This window comes from Trichoderma ghanense, assembly GCF_004382785.1.
Source record: "Trichoderma ghanense strain CCMA-1212 chromosome Unknown scaffold_6, whole genome shotgun sequence".
Lineage (NCBI taxonomy): Eukaryota > Fungi > Ascomycota > Sordariomycetes > Hypocreales > Hypocreaceae > Trichoderma > Trichoderma ghanense.
Genome location: NW_027395669.1, coordinates 1,212,023 through 1,232,744, shown reverse-complemented (window position 1 = coordinate 1,232,744; position 20,722 = coordinate 1,212,023). Strand labels below are relative to the sequence as shown.

General features: G+C 54.5%; 8 protein-coding genes across 8 annotated transcripts; 4 read left to right on the top strand and 4 right to left on the bottom strand.

Moving 5' to 3' along the window:
- Positions 1-1,894: 1,894 nt before the first annotated feature.
- CCMA1212_006010 (Guanine nucleotide-binding protein subunit alpha) lies at positions 1,895-3,175 on the bottom strand (the record flags this gene model as incomplete). Its single annotated transcript, XM_073703251.1, has 4 exons — positions 1,895-1,938; positions 1,998-2,554; positions 2,628-2,970; positions 3,058-3,175. 4 exons carry the CDS (start codon positions 3,173-3,175, stop codon positions 1,895-1,897), a joined length of 1,062 nt encoding a protein of 353 aa, XP_073558218.1.
- Positions 3,176-4,536: 1,361 nt separating this feature from the next.
- On the top strand, positions 4,537-6,153 carry CCMA1212_006009 (uncharacterized protein; the record flags this gene model as incomplete). The annotated part of the gene is made up of 5 exons (XM_073703250.1): positions 4,537-4,824; positions 4,872-4,995; positions 5,120-5,439; positions 5,574-5,994; positions 6,053-6,153. The coding sequence occupies 5 exons, from the start codon at positions 4,537-4,539 to the stop codon at positions 6,151-6,153; spliced, it is 1,254 nt and encodes a 417-aa protein (XP_073558492.1).
- A 3,716-nt stretch (positions 6,154-9,869) lies between these two features.
- Positions 9,870-10,791, top strand: CCMA1212_006008 (uncharacterized protein; the record flags this gene model as incomplete). The annotated part of the gene is made up of 3 exons (XM_073703249.1): positions 9,870-9,939; positions 10,021-10,121; positions 10,237-10,791. The coding sequence occupies 3 exons, from the start codon at positions 9,870-9,872 to the stop codon at positions 10,789-10,791; spliced, it is 726 nt and encodes a 241-aa protein (XP_073558491.1).
- A 407-nt stretch (positions 10,792-11,198) lies between these two features.
- On the bottom strand, positions 11,199-11,987 carry CCMA1212_006007 (uncharacterized protein; the record flags this gene model as incomplete). The annotated part of the gene is made up of 1 exon (XM_073703248.1): positions 11,199-11,987. One exon carries the CDS (start codon positions 11,985-11,987, stop codon positions 11,199-11,201), a length of 789 nt encoding a protein of 262 aa, XP_073558498.1.
- A 1,065-nt stretch (positions 11,988-13,052) lies between these two features.
- On the top strand, positions 13,053-14,141 carry CCMA1212_006006 (Protein kti12; the record flags this gene model as incomplete). The annotated part of the gene is made up of 2 exons (XM_073703247.1): positions 13,053-13,058; positions 13,161-14,141. The coding sequence occupies 2 exons, from the start codon at positions 13,053-13,055 to the stop codon at positions 14,139-14,141; spliced, it is 987 nt and encodes a 328-aa protein (XP_073558497.1).
- Positions 14,142-15,529: 1,388 nt separating this feature from the next.
- CCMA1212_006005 (Cell division control protein 48) lies at positions 15,530-18,287 on the top strand (the record flags this gene model as incomplete). The annotated part of the gene is made up of 6 exons (XM_073703246.1): positions 15,530-15,573; positions 15,642-15,669; positions 15,727-15,782; positions 15,836-16,085; positions 16,145-17,636; positions 17,701-18,287. 6 exons carry the CDS (start codon positions 15,530-15,532, stop codon positions 18,285-18,287), a joined length of 2,457 nt encoding a protein of 818 aa, XP_073558500.1.
- Positions 15,810-18,405, bottom strand: CCMA1212_006004 (uncharacterized protein; the record flags this gene model as incomplete). The annotated part of the gene is given in 4 exon segments (XM_073703245.1): positions 15,810-16,028; positions 16,133-17,633; positions 17,758-18,389; positions 18,400-18,405. 4 exon segments carry the CDS (start codon positions 18,403-18,405, stop codon positions 15,810-15,812), a joined length of 2,358 nt encoding a protein of 785 aa, XP_073558499.1.
- A 1,102-nt stretch (positions 18,406-19,507) lies between these two features.
- CCMA1212_006003 (uncharacterized protein) lies at positions 19,508-20,076 on the bottom strand (the record flags this gene model as incomplete). Its single annotated transcript, XM_073703244.1, has 2 exons — positions 19,508-19,880; positions 19,949-20,076. 2 exons carry the CDS (start codon positions 20,074-20,076, stop codon positions 19,508-19,510), a joined length of 501 nt encoding a protein of 166 aa, XP_073558494.1.
- Positions 20,077-20,722: the final 646 nt, after the last annotated feature.

Below are 20,722 nucleotides of genomic sequence, written 5' to 3'. Positions count from 1 at the left end.
ACGTCACGACTGCTGCTTTGGCAGCTTTCCTGGCCAGCGTACTCCCATCTGAATCAGGTATGTCATGCCCTAGAATTCACCACCTCCTTGCGAATACTAACATACGTGAACAGATGACGACTTTACTCGCATCTTTCTTTGTCATGTCAAGCCAAAGCCTAGCTATGGGCAAGCTCGATATATGCGCCACCACTCTGGTCCATTCTATTTACCCAAGGACGAAATCCGTCGCATTCTGGATGCTTGTTGTTTCGGTATCCCGCATCCTCGGGGAAAAGATGTTGGAAACTCTTACTCCTACGTCTTTTCTACACCATTTCGTGGTCATATAACACATCACATACATTTGGTCCCTTGAAAACACAAGCTTTGCGCGCTCCTTCCTTTCTTTTTTCTCTTTATCTTGAGTTATATGATCTGCTTTCCACGCAGGACCTTGGGCATTTCCTTTCTTTCCTTTTTTTCCTTCAAGGCTTTGTTGCTATTGATGAAGTTACGAATCTTGGTCACGAAGTTTTCTGATACATTTCAGGGCTGGATTGGGAGGAAAATCTATCGCTGAGTTTTCTTTTCTCATGGGAGGAGATATACCCCCGTCTTGGTTGGTTTGCTGAGTGAGGCTAGGCAGCCGATAGGACATGCGAATACCCATTTGGCTCTTTTCTCTCTTCAAGTCATCAACAGTCTTTGGACTTGTCCTTGTGCTCATCATTCAAGGATGTTGAAGTGTGGTGTCATGAATGCGACTGCTCTGGAATATCTAGAGACAAAGGTTCAACAATCGCAACACAACATGTCATCACCGTACCATCAACATCACAAGAGAGCTGTTGAGCACGGAAAGAAGAATCATCATGTATTACATAGAACTTGGAAAATAAGAACGAATTTTACACCTGCCCTGATGCTATATCAGCATCTTCCTTTCCCCCCTCCCCTTACATCCATACACACCAAAAGAAAACAAATCGTGCTGCCTCATGCCCGAATATTCCATTTTCCCTCCATCGGCTTGCCTCGCACTAAAATTTTAGAGAAGATGTGGAAAACAAAATGAAGAAGAAGCGTGGTAGAAAAAGAAAGAAAGAACAGGGGGAATGCAAAGAAGAGAAGAGAAGAGGTGAATAGACCAAAAAAGATATAAAAAGCAAAGATTCCATATGCATGACTTTGACTCAGAACCAACAAGACAAGAAGGAAGAGGAAAAGCTGACCAAGGGAGAAGCGAAACCACGGTCAAAGGGCGACGGCACGTTAACAAGAGACGATGAATATGCGAGTACAAAAAACTGAAGCTTGGATACATGAAAGGTAGACACTTTTTGTTAAAAGCAATGACAGGCCGCAGAGATAGAGAGAAAAAAAAAGGTGCGTTCATAATTAAACAAAGTAAATGGCCGCCGCCCATTCGCACCATCGTGTCAGATGTAAGTGGTTTCCCTTCTTCCCATGAGCTGCCACGCCGTTTTCCCGATCCCCTTGACGGCCTCTCCCCCCCTTTCCTCACAACGACGTGTAGCCACAGCGTCTTCCTTTTCCAGAAATGAAGAAGAGAAGATTCCGTTTCGATACACAGCATCTTCCCGACAATCCTTGGAATAGCTCTCACAAGTCTTGCAAAATGCCGAATGCTCGCCATAGAGTCTTAGCTTTAGAAAAAAAATACCATTATCTAGGACAGTCGAAGATTGCGAAGGAGAAGCCCGCAGAAAAAAAGAACAAGTTCCTTGAGCTGGCTTTCGTGTCTCGCTGGCGCAAGGAGAACAATCAAGATCATGAGCCGTATCTCCGTGGCCCATCTGGTGGCGGTCGTAATCGAGTTTGAGGGTATTCGTGCGTCTTGATAAAAAAAACAACAATAGAAAAAGAGAAAATAAAAAAACAAACAAGTCGTCTAAATGAGACCGCATAAGCGAAGGTTCTCCTGGATGATAATGTCTAGCACAAAAAGTTAGTCGAGATTGCCCATGATGGAGGGAAAGACAGCCATATCATACCGTTGACAGCCGCCATGACAAAGCGGATCTGGGTGGTGTCGGTGGCGCAGGTGAAGTGTGTGTAGATCTGCTTGGTCTCGTGCTGGTTCAGGCTGACGAAGCGGTTCAGGATGTAGTCACACGCCGCCGCATAATCGTCACCGCCCTCGTAGTCGGGGAAATAGTTCTTCATCGGGCTGACCGGCAGCTTCTCCTTGAATCTGTCGATCTTGTTGAGGAAGAGGATGATGGACGTCTTGATGAACCACCTAGAGTTGCAGATGGAGTCAAAGAGCGTCAGGGCCTCCTGCATTCGGTTGACCGTCTCATCCTCGAACAGGAGCTGGTCGTACTCGGAGATGGCGACCAGGAAGAGGATGGTGGTGACGTTCTCGAAGCAGTGGATCCATTTCTTTCGCTCAGATCGCTGGCCACCGACATCGAACATGCGGTAGGTCAGGTCGCCAATGATGAATGTCGTCTCGGTGATACCGGTGGTCTTGACACGTGATCGGAGGACGTCCTGGTCGTTGGGCATGTAGTCGGGAGCGGCAATTCGCGCGATGTTATCGAAGTAACTGGTTGCCAAGAGGTAAGTATCTATGCGAGCGGGCGTTCATGTGGCGTCAGCCAAGGTAGGGGGCAACTTACTATCTTGCTGAATCGTTCAGCTGATATTCGCGAGATCGCTTAAAGCACTCCTGGACACCATGATCCTTCCACAGAGCCTCGATGGCACCGCCGACTTCCGGGGGCAGGACATCGCCCTCGATCTGGGCGGGCTGGATGAAGATGGTCTGCACGTGGTACTCCATGCGCTGGTCCTCGAGGGGCAGCTCGAGGGACTCCATGGCCTCGAGAATGACGCGCATGGACTGGACGGTGTTGCTGAAGATGATTTCCTTGAACGACTCGCGTTCGTCGCGGGAGTAGCCGCCCTCATGGATCAGCTTCATCTGCTTGAGAATAGTCGACTTTCCAGATTCACCAGCACCTGTCATTCAATCATTAGTCGGGTCGCGTTCCTCGCGAGACGGGACGGAAGCGCAGACGACTGCGAGCCGCGGCACATGGCACATACCCAGAAGCAACATCTTGATCTCGTTGCGCTGCATCATCTTGTCCCGCTTGAGCTGATTCTCAATCTCCTCGTTCCGGGCCTTGCCCTCCTTGTCCTCCGTAGACATTCCGCAACCCATCTTGGCGACGTTGAAAGTTGGACTGAATATAAATCGACTAGGAAAGAGAAGAAATTATAATGAGGTGAAAATGAATGATTCGCGTATGCTGCGTGTCTGAAGTCGCCAGTTGATGCAGATGCTGATATTGCTGGAGAGGAGTCTCGGTTAGTCAGGGGCTCGTCGCAGAAATTGAACGCTGGCGCCTGCGAACGGCAAGAGGCAATCGCGACGATGCAACGCGCGGAAGCGTCAACGGCAGGAAGCTCAGTGAGAGGATTCGCGTCGTGCTCGCTCACGGGATGAGGTAGATGGCTGAAGGTCGAAGGGAACCGCAAAGCGCAGTCGCGATGGATGAAGCCCTAATCCGCAACGCCAAAGAGCAAAAAAAGACAAGGACAACGTGGAAGCGAGGCTCCTTCGGGGTTGGCAGGAACAGAAAAAGCAAATAGAACAAATAGCGGGAAAGGGGAGGAGAGGAGAGAGAGAGAGAGAGCGATGCTTACTAGAATAAACGGCCTGCTAGGCGAGTGATTGAAATGCCAATGGCGGGCAATTCAAAGGCAGACACGAACAAGAACCGCAAGGAGAGAAGAGAAGATGGCCAAGGAAGGAGTTGGTGCGCAGGTGTGGAAGACGCAGATTTGGGCGTCGAGTGAAATGAGATGCGCGGCGGAAATGGAGATTTGGGGGGGACGAGGAGGAGCAGCAGCGGCTGGGGGAGGATGCGAAAGAGAGGCCCTGCTGCAAAGGGAATGGCCGAGCAGGAGAGCCGGGCTAGGCACAGGTACTCCAGCAGGTATAGTCGCGGCCTGAGGCTGGTACTATTGCCGTAGGGGGGCTCTGGCGGCGGTACCTGCTGGGGACCTGCCGGGGACGCCTGCGAGTCCTTGTACTAGCGCTGCGCGAAAAGGGAGCGCCGCAGTACTTGCGCTGCACCGTACCTGAGTCCGCCCTGGAAACTGTGGAGATGCCCAGGGTCGCCGGGGTCTGGCTGGGCGGGTTCAGGGCCTGGAGCTGGAGCTTCAGTGGCTCCACCGCCGCTGCAGGCAGGGAGCGCGCTGCGAGGAGCCGTCACGTTATAACGGGGGAAGGGCACGCAGCAGGCCGAACCGGTGGGTCAGCACGGTGCATGTTGGCAGTGCTGCTCGCTGCATTGCGACAATTCGCACTGTATATTTCCTTTTGCGCGTGTACACAGTGCGCGCTGCCGGCGACGCTTGGCCTGCCCCGTCTTTCGGGGGCGCGTACCTGTACCCGCTCCCGCACCGTCCTGGTCGCAGAGCTGTACCCGACGTTCTGCTCAAGCTGCGGGAGCTGCTGCAAAGGACACACGGCCGGATACCTCTGGGTGGCTTGGCCGGGATCACCAGAGATACATGATGCGCTTTAATTGCATGCCCGATCGAGCGCTCGAGTTACACGGGCCAGTGGCGCGTACTGTGCAGCTGTCGGTCGAGGTCGTAGGTGGACGCAGTGGCAGCATGATGGTTAATTTCAGCGGCCGCATGGGAGGCAGGCCAGTGCTCGTCGCCGCCTGCGAGAGCCTCACCTCCTCACCTTCGCTCATATGCGGTCGGAGCAGGCGACGAATCATGCAGTCTGATGAGGCCCCGTTGCGTGCTGGCTCCGGCGCAGAGCAAAGAGCAGCAAGGAGCGGAGAGCAGAGAGTGCGGCCAGGCGGAGATGCGGTGCAACGCGGCTCAGCAGTGCAAAGGATGACGGATGGATGAATGGATGGATGGAGCGCAAGGAGCAGAAGGCTTCAGCGGAATGGCAGGCTGGCTGTTGGACTGAGAGTCAAGGTGCTGTTAATATCGCAGCCTCTCGCCATTGTATCGGTACGAGTCGTCTGCACGTCTGCCGCACTCCGTACTAAACCGAGCCCTTATGCACGCACTATTACTTCTTACGCGGGCCAGCATCGCCTTGGTATTCCCTTTCCTGCACTTTTTAATGTCCCAGGGCTCGCTCATCGCGATGAAGCGGCCAATCACGAAGCCGCATGGACTCCAGGATGCTCAATTTGGCACGAACGGGGGCTTCGACCATTAGCCGATTCAATCGCGCCCCCGGTCTGGGCCACTGAGAGCGTCGGGAAGCCCAGGACTCAGGGTGGGAGTCGAGCTGTGGTGGTGGGGACGACGGCGGTCCTAGAGAAACAGGCGGCGACCAGGAGATCCCTGGAGGACAAGGCCGTGATCCCTGGCGGGATGGTGTTCTGGCGAGGAAGAGAAGCATCGCGACCCCCCATGGCCGAATTCAACGTTGACGATGCTGATGAGGTCCGTTTGCCAAGCCAGAGCTGGTGCGAGTATCGTTGCTTGCTGAGCGTCTTGCCTCTCTACCCTCGCACGGGCCGTGTCTATCTTCCTCCCCGTGTTCTTCTTGATCCTTCTACTCCTGCTGATTTGTCAAGATGCAGAAGCATTCCTGCATATCATCAGCCTCGCAGGATGGAGAGGACGAATCCAGGCTGCCGCAATTTCTACTGACGATCGCCAAAATGGCTTCCGTCGTCTGCCAGGGCAGCAGATTCATTTCCTGCAAAGCGGAGACTCGAGGGACCAGGGGCCCCCCGACCAGGAACATGCTTGCAGTACAGGTACCGTATCTGCTCCGTGCAGGCGACTGGAGCATCGTTAGTCGCGTCGCCTCGAGGCTTCTCGAACAAATTATTGGCTTCTGTTACGCCGTTCCATTGCCAGATCAACGGTCTTGGTGCGCTTGGACTCGACCGCACCTGCGCGATATCACGGCGTCCTCCGAGCAGCAGGCATCAGGCGAGTCTGCGCAGGTCGAAGAGGTCATACAGCCCTGTTTGCTGCTGCTTGTCCTTTGTACGATGGCAGTCTCCGGTCTCCTCTCGTACGATGACCGCCAATTGACGAGACGCAGTACACTTGCAGAAGCATGCATGCCCCTCCGCGAAACAGAACAGCGTTGTCAGTCCTACAGGCAAATCCAGCTCCAGTATGGAGCGAAACTACGGAGCTTAATCAAAGCGCATTAGTCCATCTGCGCCCAGGTCCGAGTAAATTGCATGTGAGCACCTGCGTCGAGCCGAGCAGCAGCAGCAGCAAGGCCCAGAAAACGCCACCGTTTTTCACCGGACAAACAGGTCCATCCAATTCATACGGTACATCCAATCCCCGGTATGTACAGCCATGGATACGACTGCTCACAAAAAGCTGACACAGGTGATCTCGGTGTTGAAGCGGCAGATATCTAAAACACTGGACGGCATTGAACGGCAGCATCTGGCGCCGTTTGAGAGGCGATCCAGGGGTTCTGAACCAGTCGTGCCACGCGAAGAGCAGCAGAGATGGGAAGATCATGCTGGTCTGACACCATGTACCCTCCTCCTCACACATTCGTTCCCCCCTGCTTCTCGGTGCTACCAGAGTTGGGGCACTCTGGGGCCAACTGGTTCGATTCTCTAGCGACGAGTACGGGGCGGCTACCAGCGAGGAACATCAGCTGGCGTCCGTCTGGCTGAGGCTTTGTGCCTCGCATCTTGATCACTGCATACGCCATATGTGCATGCGCCCATCCATCCCATGTCCTGCGCAGTCGACCAAACAATCCGCTCCGTTTTTCGTTTGCAGACGAAAGACGGAGTACGAAGGACAAAGCAGCGTTCCGCGCGTGTTACAATGGCCGAAAATTACTAACCAAGCTCGAGTCCTGACCTGACGGTTGCTGCTCGATGCCTGCCATCTGGATCTCCTCCTGACGGGTAGTGCAGGTTGGACACAGGTTTCCATTGCCGCCATGGTTACAGGTACAGGTCCAAAACGCCGCTGCCGCGGCTTGACTCTGTCTGAGCGCTCATCTGCGCCGAATCGCGAGCAGCCTCATGTCGGCTCGCTCCACAGACTCCTTGTCGACTACTGCAGGTACAAGGTATTCACACGGGATTTCTTCCTGGGTACTTGTTGGGTCTTCACCTTACAAGGCTTGAACGGGACGGGATTCAGGTACGGAGTCGTCTGTTACACAACGGATGTCAAATGGCGGATCGATTATTTACGGCATCGTCCCATTTCTTGCGGACATGCGAAGAAGCATTGATGTCAGTGCATTTGCCGCTATTACACGCACTTTCTGGGGTCCCTACACTTGCTGGTAATACGAGGACGTTCTGGGCAAGAAATGATATCATCACCTTGATGACCCCCCGTATGTCCGCTGATACGACGCATCTTCCGCCCGTCGTATGGATTTGCTGCTCATCGCTCAGGATCGATCATCTGCAAGCCTCGTCGACCGAAACACGAGCCCGCCCGCCTTGCTTGGCGCCGGAGAGGCGGTTGAGCAGCCAATTCCGCCGGTGGTCGCCTAAAGACACTACCGAAATCGATCGACTGTTGGCGCCAGCGATGTCATGGTTATTGTCTGTTTGGTATGTATGTGAACTCTATAATGTTGCGTGTGCGTGCCAGTTGCGCAGCGCGTTGCCACCACTCTGCTCTTGTCCTCGCGTCTACGAATCGATATCATGTACCACGAAGAGCGGATATGGCATCCTCCATCATCAGGCGCGCGCGCACAACTCCCGTCGTCCAATCATCCCTCCCCTGAACCGGGGCCAGCCGCTGCAGGAGATGGCGGCCTGGGCCATGCAACGCCATGGGGCTCGACTTGATTGCTTGCGGCATCCCGTCTGTGCGTACAGAGGACATGTCATACTGTCCTATCCTGTCCAAAGCAGCAACAATCCTTCGTGCTCATTCTAGATGCAGAGATTGAGAAGGGCGCACTGATCCTTTTGATCCTACACTGTGCCTCCCTCCCGCTAGTCGTCCACTCAATACGACAGCTCTTGGGTTCACAGACTGGTGCCTAGAGCACATTCGGTATATAGATCCGATGGCATTTCACAACCTACCGGTGGACCTTTAGCGCGTATGACTCTTTCCCACATGTCTTGCCGGCAGGTCTTGATGATGCTTCATGTTGCAGTACATTCCGCTGAGGTGTCGTTTCGAGGACATCGATTGAAGCACGGCAATTGAAAATGCCGAGCCAGGCGATGTGGCGGAATCCCGACGAGATGCGTTTCAATCCTTTCGGTGAAACATGAGAGCAGCTTTCAAAGTGCCGAGTAAAAGAGAGCATCAACACAGCAACAGTCGCTTGTACTGTCCGTTGGCAACTCGAAATTAACCTGGAACAATCTATCCGCGATCTCCAGCGGCCTTGGCGAGACTCCCTAGTCCTATTGTCTGAGGTTCGCATGAAGCCTAGGTGGCTTCACCCTTGCTTGTTCCTAGGGGAAGAAGATGGTTTCTTCAATGTCTTGCTCTTCTTCCTGGGCTTCACGCGGCTTGTCATGGGAAACAGCCATACAGAGCAGAAGCCATGCAATCACAAATCAAGGTAAGGGGGGGAAACAGACTGGATTCAAGAAATTATGATTCTAGGTCCTACCGAGCCACCCCTTTGCTTTTGCTCATCTCTGTCTCTGGGTAAGGCTCTTCAGCCCTTTTTGGCACGTTTTTGAATAACGAACAATGTCCACGTGGAGATCCCAATCCATCGGGATCAAATCTGAGGAGGCTTCCCGCTCCGTATAGTAACTCTAGCCATATTAATTAGCGGCTAAATGAGATGAATGCCCCGTGCAAAGTACGGACTTGTCGGAGCGGTTGCGGGAGCTCCGTCATTATAGTCTGCAGCTCCTGATATCCGCATGTTTATCTACCAATACCTACCTACTGTAGGAGGCATCCGTGATGGCTCCCTAGGTCAATGACTTCTGGAAGCCGTGCTTACAAAATCCTTTTTCCAGAATCTCATTGCATGCGCCAAGCCCGTGATTCTCCATGATTTGTATTACCAGGCGTTGCCTTGTTGGGCGTACGGTTCGTATAGCAACATGAAGGAAGATTAGCAGTAGAGTGGGGATCCATCACGGCTTTTCCTGATATCCCCTGATACCTTGGTGCTGGAAAGACTTGATGGCTTGTGAGGCGGACACGTTTAATACGTGAACGAGATCTCAATCTAGACTCTAAAACTTGCGCGAGGAGCAGGGTGCATGAGGGATGGTGTGGCATCAGAGCTGGTCAGGCATATCCTGGTGGTAATTTTCTTATAAGGAGTGTCGAAGGACACAGGCTCTTGCTCAAGAGAGCCCTCTACAGAGCTGAGTATCACCTATCAGCGTCAGGATGGGTAAGAGCCCGAAAGTCCCTACAAAGTACACGGTTAGTACACGTACACATGCAAAGCAAACCCTTCATCCAACGAGATAGAGCCATGCTTCGTCTAGGAGGCTCTTCTCCTGCGTCAGAGCTGCGTGAAACAATAACAAGCCACCGCAGAAGTAGCGTCAATGGCAATTAAACGCCCGGCTTTCAAGCCACATCCAGCGCCAGATTCAAGATGCGTATCGCGCTGGTGGAGGCGCCGGATCTGCGCCGCTCCCCGATTCCCTCAGATGTGGTTGGCTCGGGTCCCGTCCGACTGGCCGGCGATTCTCCAATCAGCCGCGACATGGATGACTTTTTGCAAGCGCCCAACTGGAAGTTCATTGGATGGGATTGAGACTTGCACACGAACAATTGGATGTTTTGAATCTACATGCCTATATCTTCTCGTCGCCGGCGCGCCTTATTTCCCTTCCCGCTGCTGCAATTTTCAGTATCGCCCATGTCTTGGATGAAGAGGTGAAATTAAATTTGGACCGAGTTTGGCAGAAGACGCAAAGATGTCGATTCCTATGACGCGGCTGGGCAATCGCGGTGAGTCCCTGATCACACCGTCCAAGGGACCTCCAAGTGCGCTCTACCTTGACGTGCACATTGGAGGGTTGTGTGGCACAACTCGCTGATCGTCGATCGGGAGGAATGGAATCACAGCCTTTACCCATGACGACAATGCAGACGTAGAGCGCGAGTACGACCGCCTGCGCGATCTGGCCCGTGCCGAAGCCAACAAGCGCAACGATTGCTTCGAGCGTGTACGTTGAAACCCCAACCGCCAGCCTCGGGCAAGAAGTCGCAACGGCACAAACCCGGTGCAAAACGTCAAATGGACTGACATCAACGCCTCGCGCACGATCCCCCCCTTTGCAGAGCCGCCGCGCATACGAAGACGGCGACGGCGCCAGGGCAAAGGCGCTCTCCAACGAGGGCAAGGCGCACGACGCAAAGATGCGCGAGTACAACCGCCAGGCGTCCGAGTACATCTTCCGCGAGAACAACGCGCCCGGGCGCGTCGAGCCCGACAGCATCGACCTGCACGGCCAGTTCGTCGAGGAGGCGGAGCGCATCCTCGAGCAGCGCATCCGCGCCGACCAGGCCCGCGGCCAGACGCACCTGCACGCCATTGTCGGCAGGGGCAACCACTCGACGAACCACGTCCAGAAGCTCAAGCCAAAGGTCGAGGAGCTGTGCCGCGAGCTGGGGCTGCGGTACAGCACCGAGGAGAACGATGGCCGGATATACATCAACCTGCAGGGCGGGGAGCCGGTTCCGCCGCCGCCGTCGAAGCCGCCGCATGGTGGAGGGCAGCACCGGCCTCCCCAGCATCGACCTCCGCAGGAGGAGTATCCCGAGGAGGGGGAGGAGGAGGGGCTTCTTCCTCTCCTGCTGCGGAAGCTGGAGAAGGCTTGCTGTGCGGTCATGTAGAGCGTCGCGGAAGCAATGCCTTCCTGCTGGTTCAGGATATACTGCTGGCTTCTTCTGCTTTACTGCGTTTTGCTATTGGATTCACACGCATATGCTACGTCGAGAATTGGCTTCATACACTCAACCCATGATAGAAGCTGGATATGAGAGCAAACCGATATCTATTAGACCGCGTCTAGAGACTAATTCATTATAGAAACACATATTATCCGCGCACGAATGAAACACAAACCAAAGACTCGATAAACAGGATATCCCGAAGCAACCCTCAGAGGGGGTGATGAAACTAATAATCCGATTGCCGTTCCGCGCTCGCCCCGTTGTAGCCTTTTTTTTTTATATGCCCTTAGTAAATCCAGCCCATCAAACGCAGACCCCCCTTTCTCCCCGAAGCAGTTTTGCTCTTATTACTTACTGGTGAAAGCTTGCATCTCCTCGTCGCTCCGAGGGATCGGTTGCGGCACCGCCTTGTCCAAGTTGAACCCCAAGATCTCCGACAGGAGCGTAACAATCATCTCCATGAGGGAGGACATGCCGAGGTAGAGCCAGGCGTTCGAAGTGACGCCGCCAAAGATGATGAGGCACGAGTACGTGAGGCGGACCAGGATGAGGGGGAAGCAGGCGGCCACGGTGAAGATGATGCGGTGCTCGCCCGCGCCCACGTCGCTCTGGTTCAGCACGGCGAGGACAATGCCAAAGGCCAGGAGGGCCGTGATGGCGACGAGGATGCCCAGCGCGGCGTGGCTGACGGTGGAGTATTCCACCTTGGGCTTGCCGTCGACGACGGTGAAGCTGGACTGAGTGCCGCCGACGATGAGGAGGATGATGGCCAGCAGCATGAGCAGCTCGATGAATTTCTGGTACTGCGGCCGGATGAGGATACGTCCTTTACTCTGGATCGATAAAAAGACGCGAGAAAGGAGACCGAGGCAGAGCATGATGAGCGGCGCCAGGCCGATGCCCTCGAGCGTCATCCATCCGATGTAGAGGTCGATGTTGTCCGGGGAGGAGATGGTCGCGAGGCGGAGACTGGCGCCGATGATGCGGGCGAGGGAGAGGATGACGAGGGCCCTGAAGCCGACGCTTTTGGCGAATCCGTGCTTGAGGCAGAGGAAGATGCCGCCGAAGAGGGCGAATGTGTAGAAGGAGAGCTCGGCGATGGCGATGTCGTCGTATGATTCGAGGGGACGGGCCATTGTGTTGGAGGGAGGTGAGTTGAGTTGAGTCGGAGTAAGAGAAGAGGTAGGATTTAGGAATCTTTCTCTCTGTGAGTTTTTTTCAAGAGACTCTTAGATTCGTCCCTAGAGAATAGTTGAGACTGTTTCTGAAAGGTTGCTGATAGTCCAAGACGCTTTTCAACTACACGAGACGCAGGAAACCCTCGAGTTTATAACGTTTCCGCATCACCAACTAAGCCTCTGTCTAAGCTTCTCCATCCACACGAACGCTACGGGTGCCGGCACATGGCTAGGCTGAATAGAAACAACAAAACCATGGAGATATCGCAACATTTTCGCAGCCCCTTTGCTCGAATCCTATTGTCGTCAAACGCCTTACACGCATCCTCCCACATAAGCCCTGGGGATCTCCATCGTCGGCTCCAGGAACAGGAACAGCAACACCTGATTGGTCGCGTTGAATGAATTACCGCATGAGGAACAGCGCCATCTCTCAGGATCTCTCTCTCTTGGTTCCCTAAGCCTCTACCTACCTGCCTAGCGTTTAGCAGTTGTCAGCTCAAATGTTACTAAGCCTCGCTCAGGGTCCCCCCTCCGCTTGTCGGTGCTCCGTCCTGCCGATGCACCGACTCTGGGGTCAAGGCTGTGAATCCTGCTCGAATGGAATGGGCGTTTTGAGAGAGAGGCGGTGCAGGAGGTGCTGCGCTGGCTTGCGGCTTGCATGCTGCGAAACTGGGGCTTGGTTCAATGGGGAGGCATTATGCGTGTGCTTTTGCTACATCGTTTGTTAGTTTATCTGACAGGCGGACGGTGTACCCGAGTCAGAGGAAGGGATGAATTGCAGCTGTTGATGGGATCCCAGACCGACAAATGCCGGGAGGCAGCCGTAGGGGTTTGAGGTTCAGATTGGGTCATGTTGAGTGCAACTCAAACGGTGACGTCTCCAGCACCAGCACCAACTGCACTAATGAGGTACCGCCACACAAAAATCTTTGCCCAACCCCCACATGAAAGATGACCAGCTGCATCTGCGACAGCATCACAATCCATTAGGTAGAATCAGCTTTTGATTTCGGCAACAAGATGCCGGTACGTACGTTACCCGCTGCGTAAGTTTGCGCGCAAGCACATCGTCACCACCCAAACAACCACAAAGATCCATCATCTAACGCCTCACGCGCTTCTCTACAGCTCATCATCCTCACGGGCCTCCCCACGTCGGGCAAGTCGACACGGGCGAAGCAGCTACATGACTACCTTACCGCGCGCATTGCCGGGACAAAATACCGGCTGCACCTGATCTCAGACGACTCCCTCTCAATATCGCGATCCGTCTACGACCTGTCCAGCGTGCCGGTGCACACGCGATCGGCGAATGCGAGCGAAAAGGATGCCCGGGCGGCCATCTACGGCGCCGTCAAGAGGGTGCTGAGCGACAAGGACATTGTCATACTCGATGGCCTGAACTATATCAAGGGCTGGCGGTACCAGCTGCACTGCGAGGCAAAGGCCGTTCGAACGCCGAGCTGCATATTGCAGATTGGGTGTACGAAAGAGCGCGCGCAGCAGGTCAACGAGGCCAGGCTGAAGCGAAGCCGGGCTGCGGCTGATCAAGAGGGCGTCGTCGATGCATCTGGCGACGCTGCGGAGCCGTACGAGCCTGCGAACTGGGAGAACCTCGTCTTTCGACACGAGGAGCCTAATCCCATGACGCGCTGGGACAGCCCGCTCTTCACAATCATATGGGAGGACGACGGGGAGCAGGTGAAGAAGACGTTTGACTCGCTCTGGGAAGCCATCGCCGGGGACGGTCGCAAGATCATCAGGCCGAACCAGGCTACGGAGCAGCGAGGGCGCGACGCAAGTGGCGATTACCTGTACGTGCTGGACCGCGAGACGCAGGATATCGTGAAGCGGATCCTGGAGCAGCAGGGCGACGACGGCGGCGGCGAGGTCAGGGTGCCTCTGGGCGGCGGTGGTGGCAAGAAGGATCTCGTTGTCGAGCTGCCGGCGACGAGAAAGACTGGGCTGCCGGAGCTGCAGAGGCATAGGAGGGCTTTCATGGCGTTGAACAGGGGAGGGATTGGGTTGGAGAAGGTGACTAATATGGCTGCCGATACGTTGAGGGAGTCGTTTGTCAATTACCTCAACAATGCATTTGAGAATGAATAGCATGTTCATGAGCTTCAGATAGTAGACCCTGGTTTCCGAGATACCCTACAACTATGACGGAAAAAGTACGAAGCCGCTGTTGGAGTTTGCATCCTGTTTCAGGGTAGGAGACACACCAGCAAAACGAACGATTTGAGATTCGCAAACTACCGACCTGTGCAATAAAGGATTTGTTTGGGGCAGTTTGACTCGAGCCCAGACACTTGATAATTGCTCGATGCAGGTAGTTGGTCAGATGCGTGGGAGCTTCTCCTTAAAAGAGATGCGCATCACATGCTTGAAGTAGACGAGCAATGGAGATTTAAGCCTTGTAGCCGTAGCAGATATGCGAATCAATGAACGAGAAAGACTGCACAAGGGCAAGGTCTGTCTTCTTCCTTTTTCCTTCTTCTTCTTCTCTCTTCCTTCTTTTTCTCTTGTTTTTCCCCCCATCTACCTTTACATATTGAATCTACTGTTATTATCGCCGCATTCCTGATGAGGGTAGCCTGCAGGAGGAGAGGAGTGTGGACTGTAAAGCTGCCCTCGAGCTACCCGAGGTTCAGTCACTGCGGATTCAAGTATGACTTCATCGACATCTAGCTGGTAAGGTTTAGATTGGACTGGACATCAAGGTAATGCCTTTGTATGCTTCACTCAACAAGCTGCCACCGACTCGCTGCAATGGCAAATTGTTTAAGAAAATTCACTATCTACCTGAAGGCAATGATCACGATATCAAGAGGCAAACAATCCTTGATAGAAGCCTCCAGTCCTGTGGCAACATTGAATATGCTTACAAAAGATCAGATCAACTTGTCCAGGCTGCAGCTCGTCATCGTACGCTCTACCGGGGATGTCGGTCTTGTAGCCGGTACCTGCCATGCGGGCGCACTGGTCCGCGGCTGCCGGGTACCGCGACATGCAGCTGTTGCGCGTCCCCAGTTGCCTGGCGCTCTCTGAGTGGAAGACGGCAGAAGATTCCACTGTCCAGCGGCCACAGCGCAGCCTCGCCAGATTACAGCGAGCCGGTAGTGCAGCTCAGCGACCACTGCATCATTGATGTTCCGCCTCCGCTCAGGGCAGCGCGCGCTGTGATTGGCCCGTGCCCCTCTGTGCCGGGGGGGCGTGTGTGGCTACGTACTACGTTAGGCCTTGTGTGCCAGATGGCTAAGGGAACTGAACTCTGCGGACACCTCGAGCTTTCGCCGCTTTCAACCTTCTCTCCTTCATATCACCATCTTCCCGCGATTGCACATTCAAAACCCAACGCTCCCTCTACATCCTCCGCAGAACCTCGTTGAGGAGGAAGCATCCGCGTATTTCTTTTCCTTCAGATTCCCGTCGACTCCGGCCTCGGTCCAGCTCTCACCCCACTTCTATCGTGAACACAGCTCCCAGTCGACATCATGGCTTCGCAGCCTGAAGACCACAAGAAGAAGGTCAACTTGACGTATGTACAGCCTCTGCAGATATCCTCACAGCTTTTTGAGAGACCAGAGCCATCTAACCACCTCACAGCGACCCCTCCGGCGCGGAGGTCAAGCACGTTCGTTCAGCCCACCTTGCTTAACTATCCAGGGCGGGGAAACTGACTTGATGACAGGAAGATGACACCGCCACTGCCATTCTCAAGAAGAAGAAGAAGCCCAACCAGTTGATGTAGGTTTCATCGCCCCGTGGCCGACATCAATCAATATACTGACTAAAACCAGGGTTACCGACGCCGTCAACGATGACAACAGCATCATTGCCCTGTCCGAGGCCACCATGGACGCCCTCCAGCTCTTCCGTGGCGACACCGTCCTTGTCCGCGGCAAGAAGAGAAAGGAGACAGTGCTCATCGTCCTCGCCGACGAGGAGCTCGATGAGGGTAGCGCCAGAATCAACCGTGTTGTCCGTCACAACCTGCGAGTGAAGCACGGCGACATGATTACCATTTCTCCCTGCCCCGACATCAAATATGTGAGTTTGCCTGACATCATCACTTTTGAGGCTACAGCGCATCTAACCGCTTCAAACAGGCCAAGCGAATCGCTGTGCTCCCCATTGCCGACACCGTCGAGGGCCTCACTGGCTCCCTCTTCGACGTCTTCCTCGCCCCATACTTCCGCGAAGCCTACCGACCGGTGAAGCAGGGAGACTTGTTCATTGTCCGTGGTGGCATGAGACAAGTGGAATTCAAGGTCGTCGAGGTAGATCCCCCGGAATACGGCATCGTCGCCCAGGACACCGTCATCCACTGTGAGGGCGAGCCCATTCAGCGCGACGAGGAGGAGAACAACCTGAACGAGGTCGGCTATGACGACATTGGTGGATGCCGCAAGCAGATGGCTCAGATCCGAGAAATGGTCGAGCTTCCCCTCCGCCATCCCCAGCTGTTCAAGTCCATCGGTATCAAGCCGCCTCGAGGTGTCTTGCTCTACGGTCCTCCCGGTACCGGTAAGACTCTCATGGCTCGTGCTGTCGCCAACGAGACTGGCGCTTTCTTCTTCCTCATCAATGGTCCCGAGATTATGTCCAAGATGGCCGGAGAGTCCGAGTCGAATCTGCGAAAGGCCTTTGAGGAGGCTGAGAAGAACTCGCCCGCCATCATCTTCATCGACGAGATCGATTCCATCGCCCCCAAGCGAGACAAGACCAATGGTGAAGTTGAGCGCCGTGTCGTGTCTCAGCTGCTCACCCTCATGGACGGCATGAAGGCGCGCTCCAACGTCGTCGTCATGGCCGCCACCAACCGACCCAACTCCATCGACCCGGCCCTGCGACGATTCGGTCGTTTCGACCGCGAGGTTGACATTGGCATCCCCGACCCGACTGGCCGTCTGGAGATTCTCCAGATCCACACCAAGAACATGAAGTTGGCCGACGACGTCGACCTCGAGCAGATCGCTGCCGAGACCCACGGTTACGTCGGTTCCGATGTTGCTGCCCTCTGCTCCGAGGCTGCCATGCAGCAGATCCGTGAGAAGATGGACCTCATTGATCTCGATGAGGATACCATTGATGCCGAGGTTCTCGATTCCCTGGGTGTCACCATGGACAACTTCCGATTCGCCCTCGGCGTGTCCAACCCCTCTGCTCTCCGCGAGGTCGCTGTTGTGGAAGTCCCCAACGTCCGCTGGGAGGATATCGGTGGCCTGGAGGGTGTCAAGCAAGACCTCCGAGAGAGCGTCCAGTACCCCGTCGACCACCCTGAGATGTTCCTCAAGTTTGGCCTCTCCCCGTCCCGAGGTGTCCTCTTCTACGGCCCTCCCGGTACCGGTAAGACAATGTTGGCCAAGGCTGTCGCCAACGAATGCGCGGCCAACTTCATCTCTGTCAAGGGACCCGAGCTTCTCAGCATGTGGTTCGGTGAGTCTGAGAGCAACATCCGAGACATCTTCGACAAGGCCCGAGCTGCTGCTCCTTGCGTCGTCTTCCTCGACGAGTTGGACTCCATCGCCAAGGCCCGTGGCGGCTCCATGGGTGATGCCGGCGGTGCCTCCGACCGAGTTGTCAACCAACTTCTGACTGGTAAGTCATCTACCATACGTGACTCGTCCACATCGTCTCATCATCTGACTAACTCGCTTGCTAGAAATGGACGGCATGACCTCCAAGAAGAACGTCTTCGTCATTGGTGCCACCAACAGACCCGAGCAGCTTGACCCTGCTCTCTGCCGTCCCGGCCGTCTGGATTCGCTCATCTACGTGCCTCTTCCTGACGAGCCTGGCCGTCTCAGCATCCTCAAGGCTCAGCTGCGCAAGACTCCTGTCGCTGCCGACGTCGACCTTGGCTACATCGCTGCCAAGACCCACGGCTTCTCTGGTGCCGATCTGGGATTCATTACTCAGCGCGCCGTCAAGATTGCCATCAAGGAGGCCATCACGGCCGACATTGAGCGCCAGAAGGCCCGCGAGGCTGCTGGCGACAACATGGACGTTGATGAGGAAGTCGAGGACCCCGTGCCTGAGCTTACCAAGGCCCACTTCGAGGAGGCCATGCAGATGGCTCGCCGATCCGTCAGCGATGTGGAGATTCGCAGATATGAGGCCTTTGCCCAGCAGATGAAGAATGCTGGGCCCGGTGCCTACTTCAAGTTCCCCGAGGCGGGTGAGGGAGCCACTGGCGAGGCTGGCAACTCCTTTGGTGACGCCGGCAACGATGACGATCTCTACGACTAAAGCACGGCGCAATTGGACGATAAAGAAGCAGTCCTCTGGATCCCATGTATTCGAAGTAAAAATCCATAAAAATTCAGAAAATGAAGGATTATCTTCTTCTACCTGTACCCACCTCCATCAACGCAAAGTTGGTCGGACGGTACTCTAATCGACGGCATTGGGTGGCACATCATTCTGACCCAGGAGGGCAGTAGAAGAGCAGAGAGGCCAACCAAGAGTGTGGCGTTACAGACTCGGCCATCAAAAACATGCCCGGAACATTGAAGTTTAGTGGAGGAATTGTTTTACCTTCGGGCCCGGGACTACAAGAATAGGATGCGTTAGCTTGATAGACAAATCGATTGCTTTCCAAAAATTGAATTGTTGTCTCTGATTCGAAGGTTGCATGGTAGCAAGTAGTACTTCTGAGCTATCTCCTAGTTGTGCCAAGGCATTACGCTGCCCCTATAGAGGGCCCAAATTCAGTTACCCAAGAATCATGCAGCACCTGAAGTGTCATGTACTGTATAGGTAGGGGAAGATGTATTATTTTCGTAGCCAACATGGCTCTGGCTTGAGCCCTATGTAAAGAAAAGAATTCCATGGCCATTATCGTGCTCCCCCCTTGCGCCTTGATATGTTTCGTTTCATGTATGTATAACGCGTCATGCTCCCAGCGGTCCATGCAGTTCTCCCCTTAAATCATGTTCAACATAAAAGCAGGAAGGAAAAGGAAAGGGAGGAAAAGAGAGAGGAGGTTTGACTAGCTACCCAGCTATATCCCCTAGAGATCCTCCTCCTTTTTCTCCCTCTATCTATATCACAGTATAATCAAAGAAAAGAAAAGAAAGAGAAAAGAACAAGAAGAAAACACAGAGGAGAAGAACAACAAAAAGTGATAGACATGCAGGTAAAAGGGAGGGATGCGAGGGAAAAAGAAGAGAAGAGAGAGAAAGAATGCCACGATGATGACTATGAGTGAGGTTTGGTGCGAAAGAGGCCCATGCTAGGTATATTCAGATCGGCGAACGGCGTCTTCTGCGCTTGCCTGTCGGGGAGGGATTGGGCGGAGGAGGAGGGGGAGGAGGAGGAGACGTTAGAGTATCAGAAGGATGAGGTGAGAGATTAAGATTCGTCGGAAGAGGAGAATTGGGAGACGAGGGAAGAGAGCAAGCGGCGTTGGCAGCAGCAGCAGCAACAGCAGCAGCATCGGCAGCAACTGGAGAAGGGGGCGAAGACTGCTAGCCGCTGCCCTTCTCCTCGATTTCGCAGACGGCGTCGAGGCTTTCCCGTGTGATGCGGAGGGCCTCTTCTATTACGGAGGTGGGGATGGCGAGGGGCGGCTTGTCCGCGGCGCCATTGGCCTTCTTATTGGTGGCGGCGTCCGCGCTGCTGCTGCTTCTGCCGTTCATCGCTGTTGACGATTTGCCGTTGGCGCTGGATGTGGACGATGCGGACGGCTGGCTCTCGCGGACGTCGTCGAGCACGCGGCGGAGGAGCGCGGGGAAGGTGGTGACTTCGCCGGAGCGGAGGAGGTTCAGCGCGTGGTTCTGGACGGCGGTGGGCCAGTTGGAGGAGTTTGAGTTGAGGGCGTGGAGGAGGGCTTCTTGGATTCTGGAGAAGGGGTTCTTTGTTAGCCGGACGTCGCGAGGGAGCGAGGGGTGGTAGGTGGTTGAACTGACTTGGCGACGTGCCCGTCTTTCAGAAGGATCGTGTTAATCTGTGATCGCAGGTCGGGGTCCAGCGTTGCGGGCGTGTAGTTTGCCGCCGAGGGGGGCACTTTGACTGGTGTGGATGGTCGCTGCGACATGATGGCTGTGATTGAGCGACGACTTTGGTAGGAGATGGTGTGGCTTGGAATAGAGGGCGAGAGGGAGATGACGATGTCCCAATCGGAAGGCTATGAAGACGAAGCGTTCCAAAAAGGCTGTGGTGATGCCAAGCGGGCAATCTAGCTGAAATGTGAGGATTGTATGGAGTCGCGGATAGAGGCAGATTGAGATATAGCTGGGGGCTGGTGGATGGTGTTGAACCGGGTGAAGAAGAACCGACGGTGCTCTTTGTCTTCCTCGGCTGAGAATCCGAGCTATTGTAGGAAAACAATCAGCAAAAAGAAGACAACAACAGAGGAAACAATAAACATGCAAGGATAATGGAAAGAGAGAATCAATTGAAAGCGGCGCCGCAATGAACTCACTTCGTTGACTAGGTCGAATGACAACCGCAGAGACGCAACAGCTTTACACTTTCACAGTCCCGTCACCACCATTCCGGCGCGCCAGATCAACAATGATGAAGGCATACAATCGAGCAGCGAGAGAGAGAGAGAGATTGGCCGATGTGGAAAAGGGGAGAGAGGAAAAAGAAGAACAAATAATCAGCCTCGGATTGGATGATGGGAAACGAGGCTGAGGCTACCAATGCGTGGTGTCTGTGCGAGAGGGCGTCGGATGAGA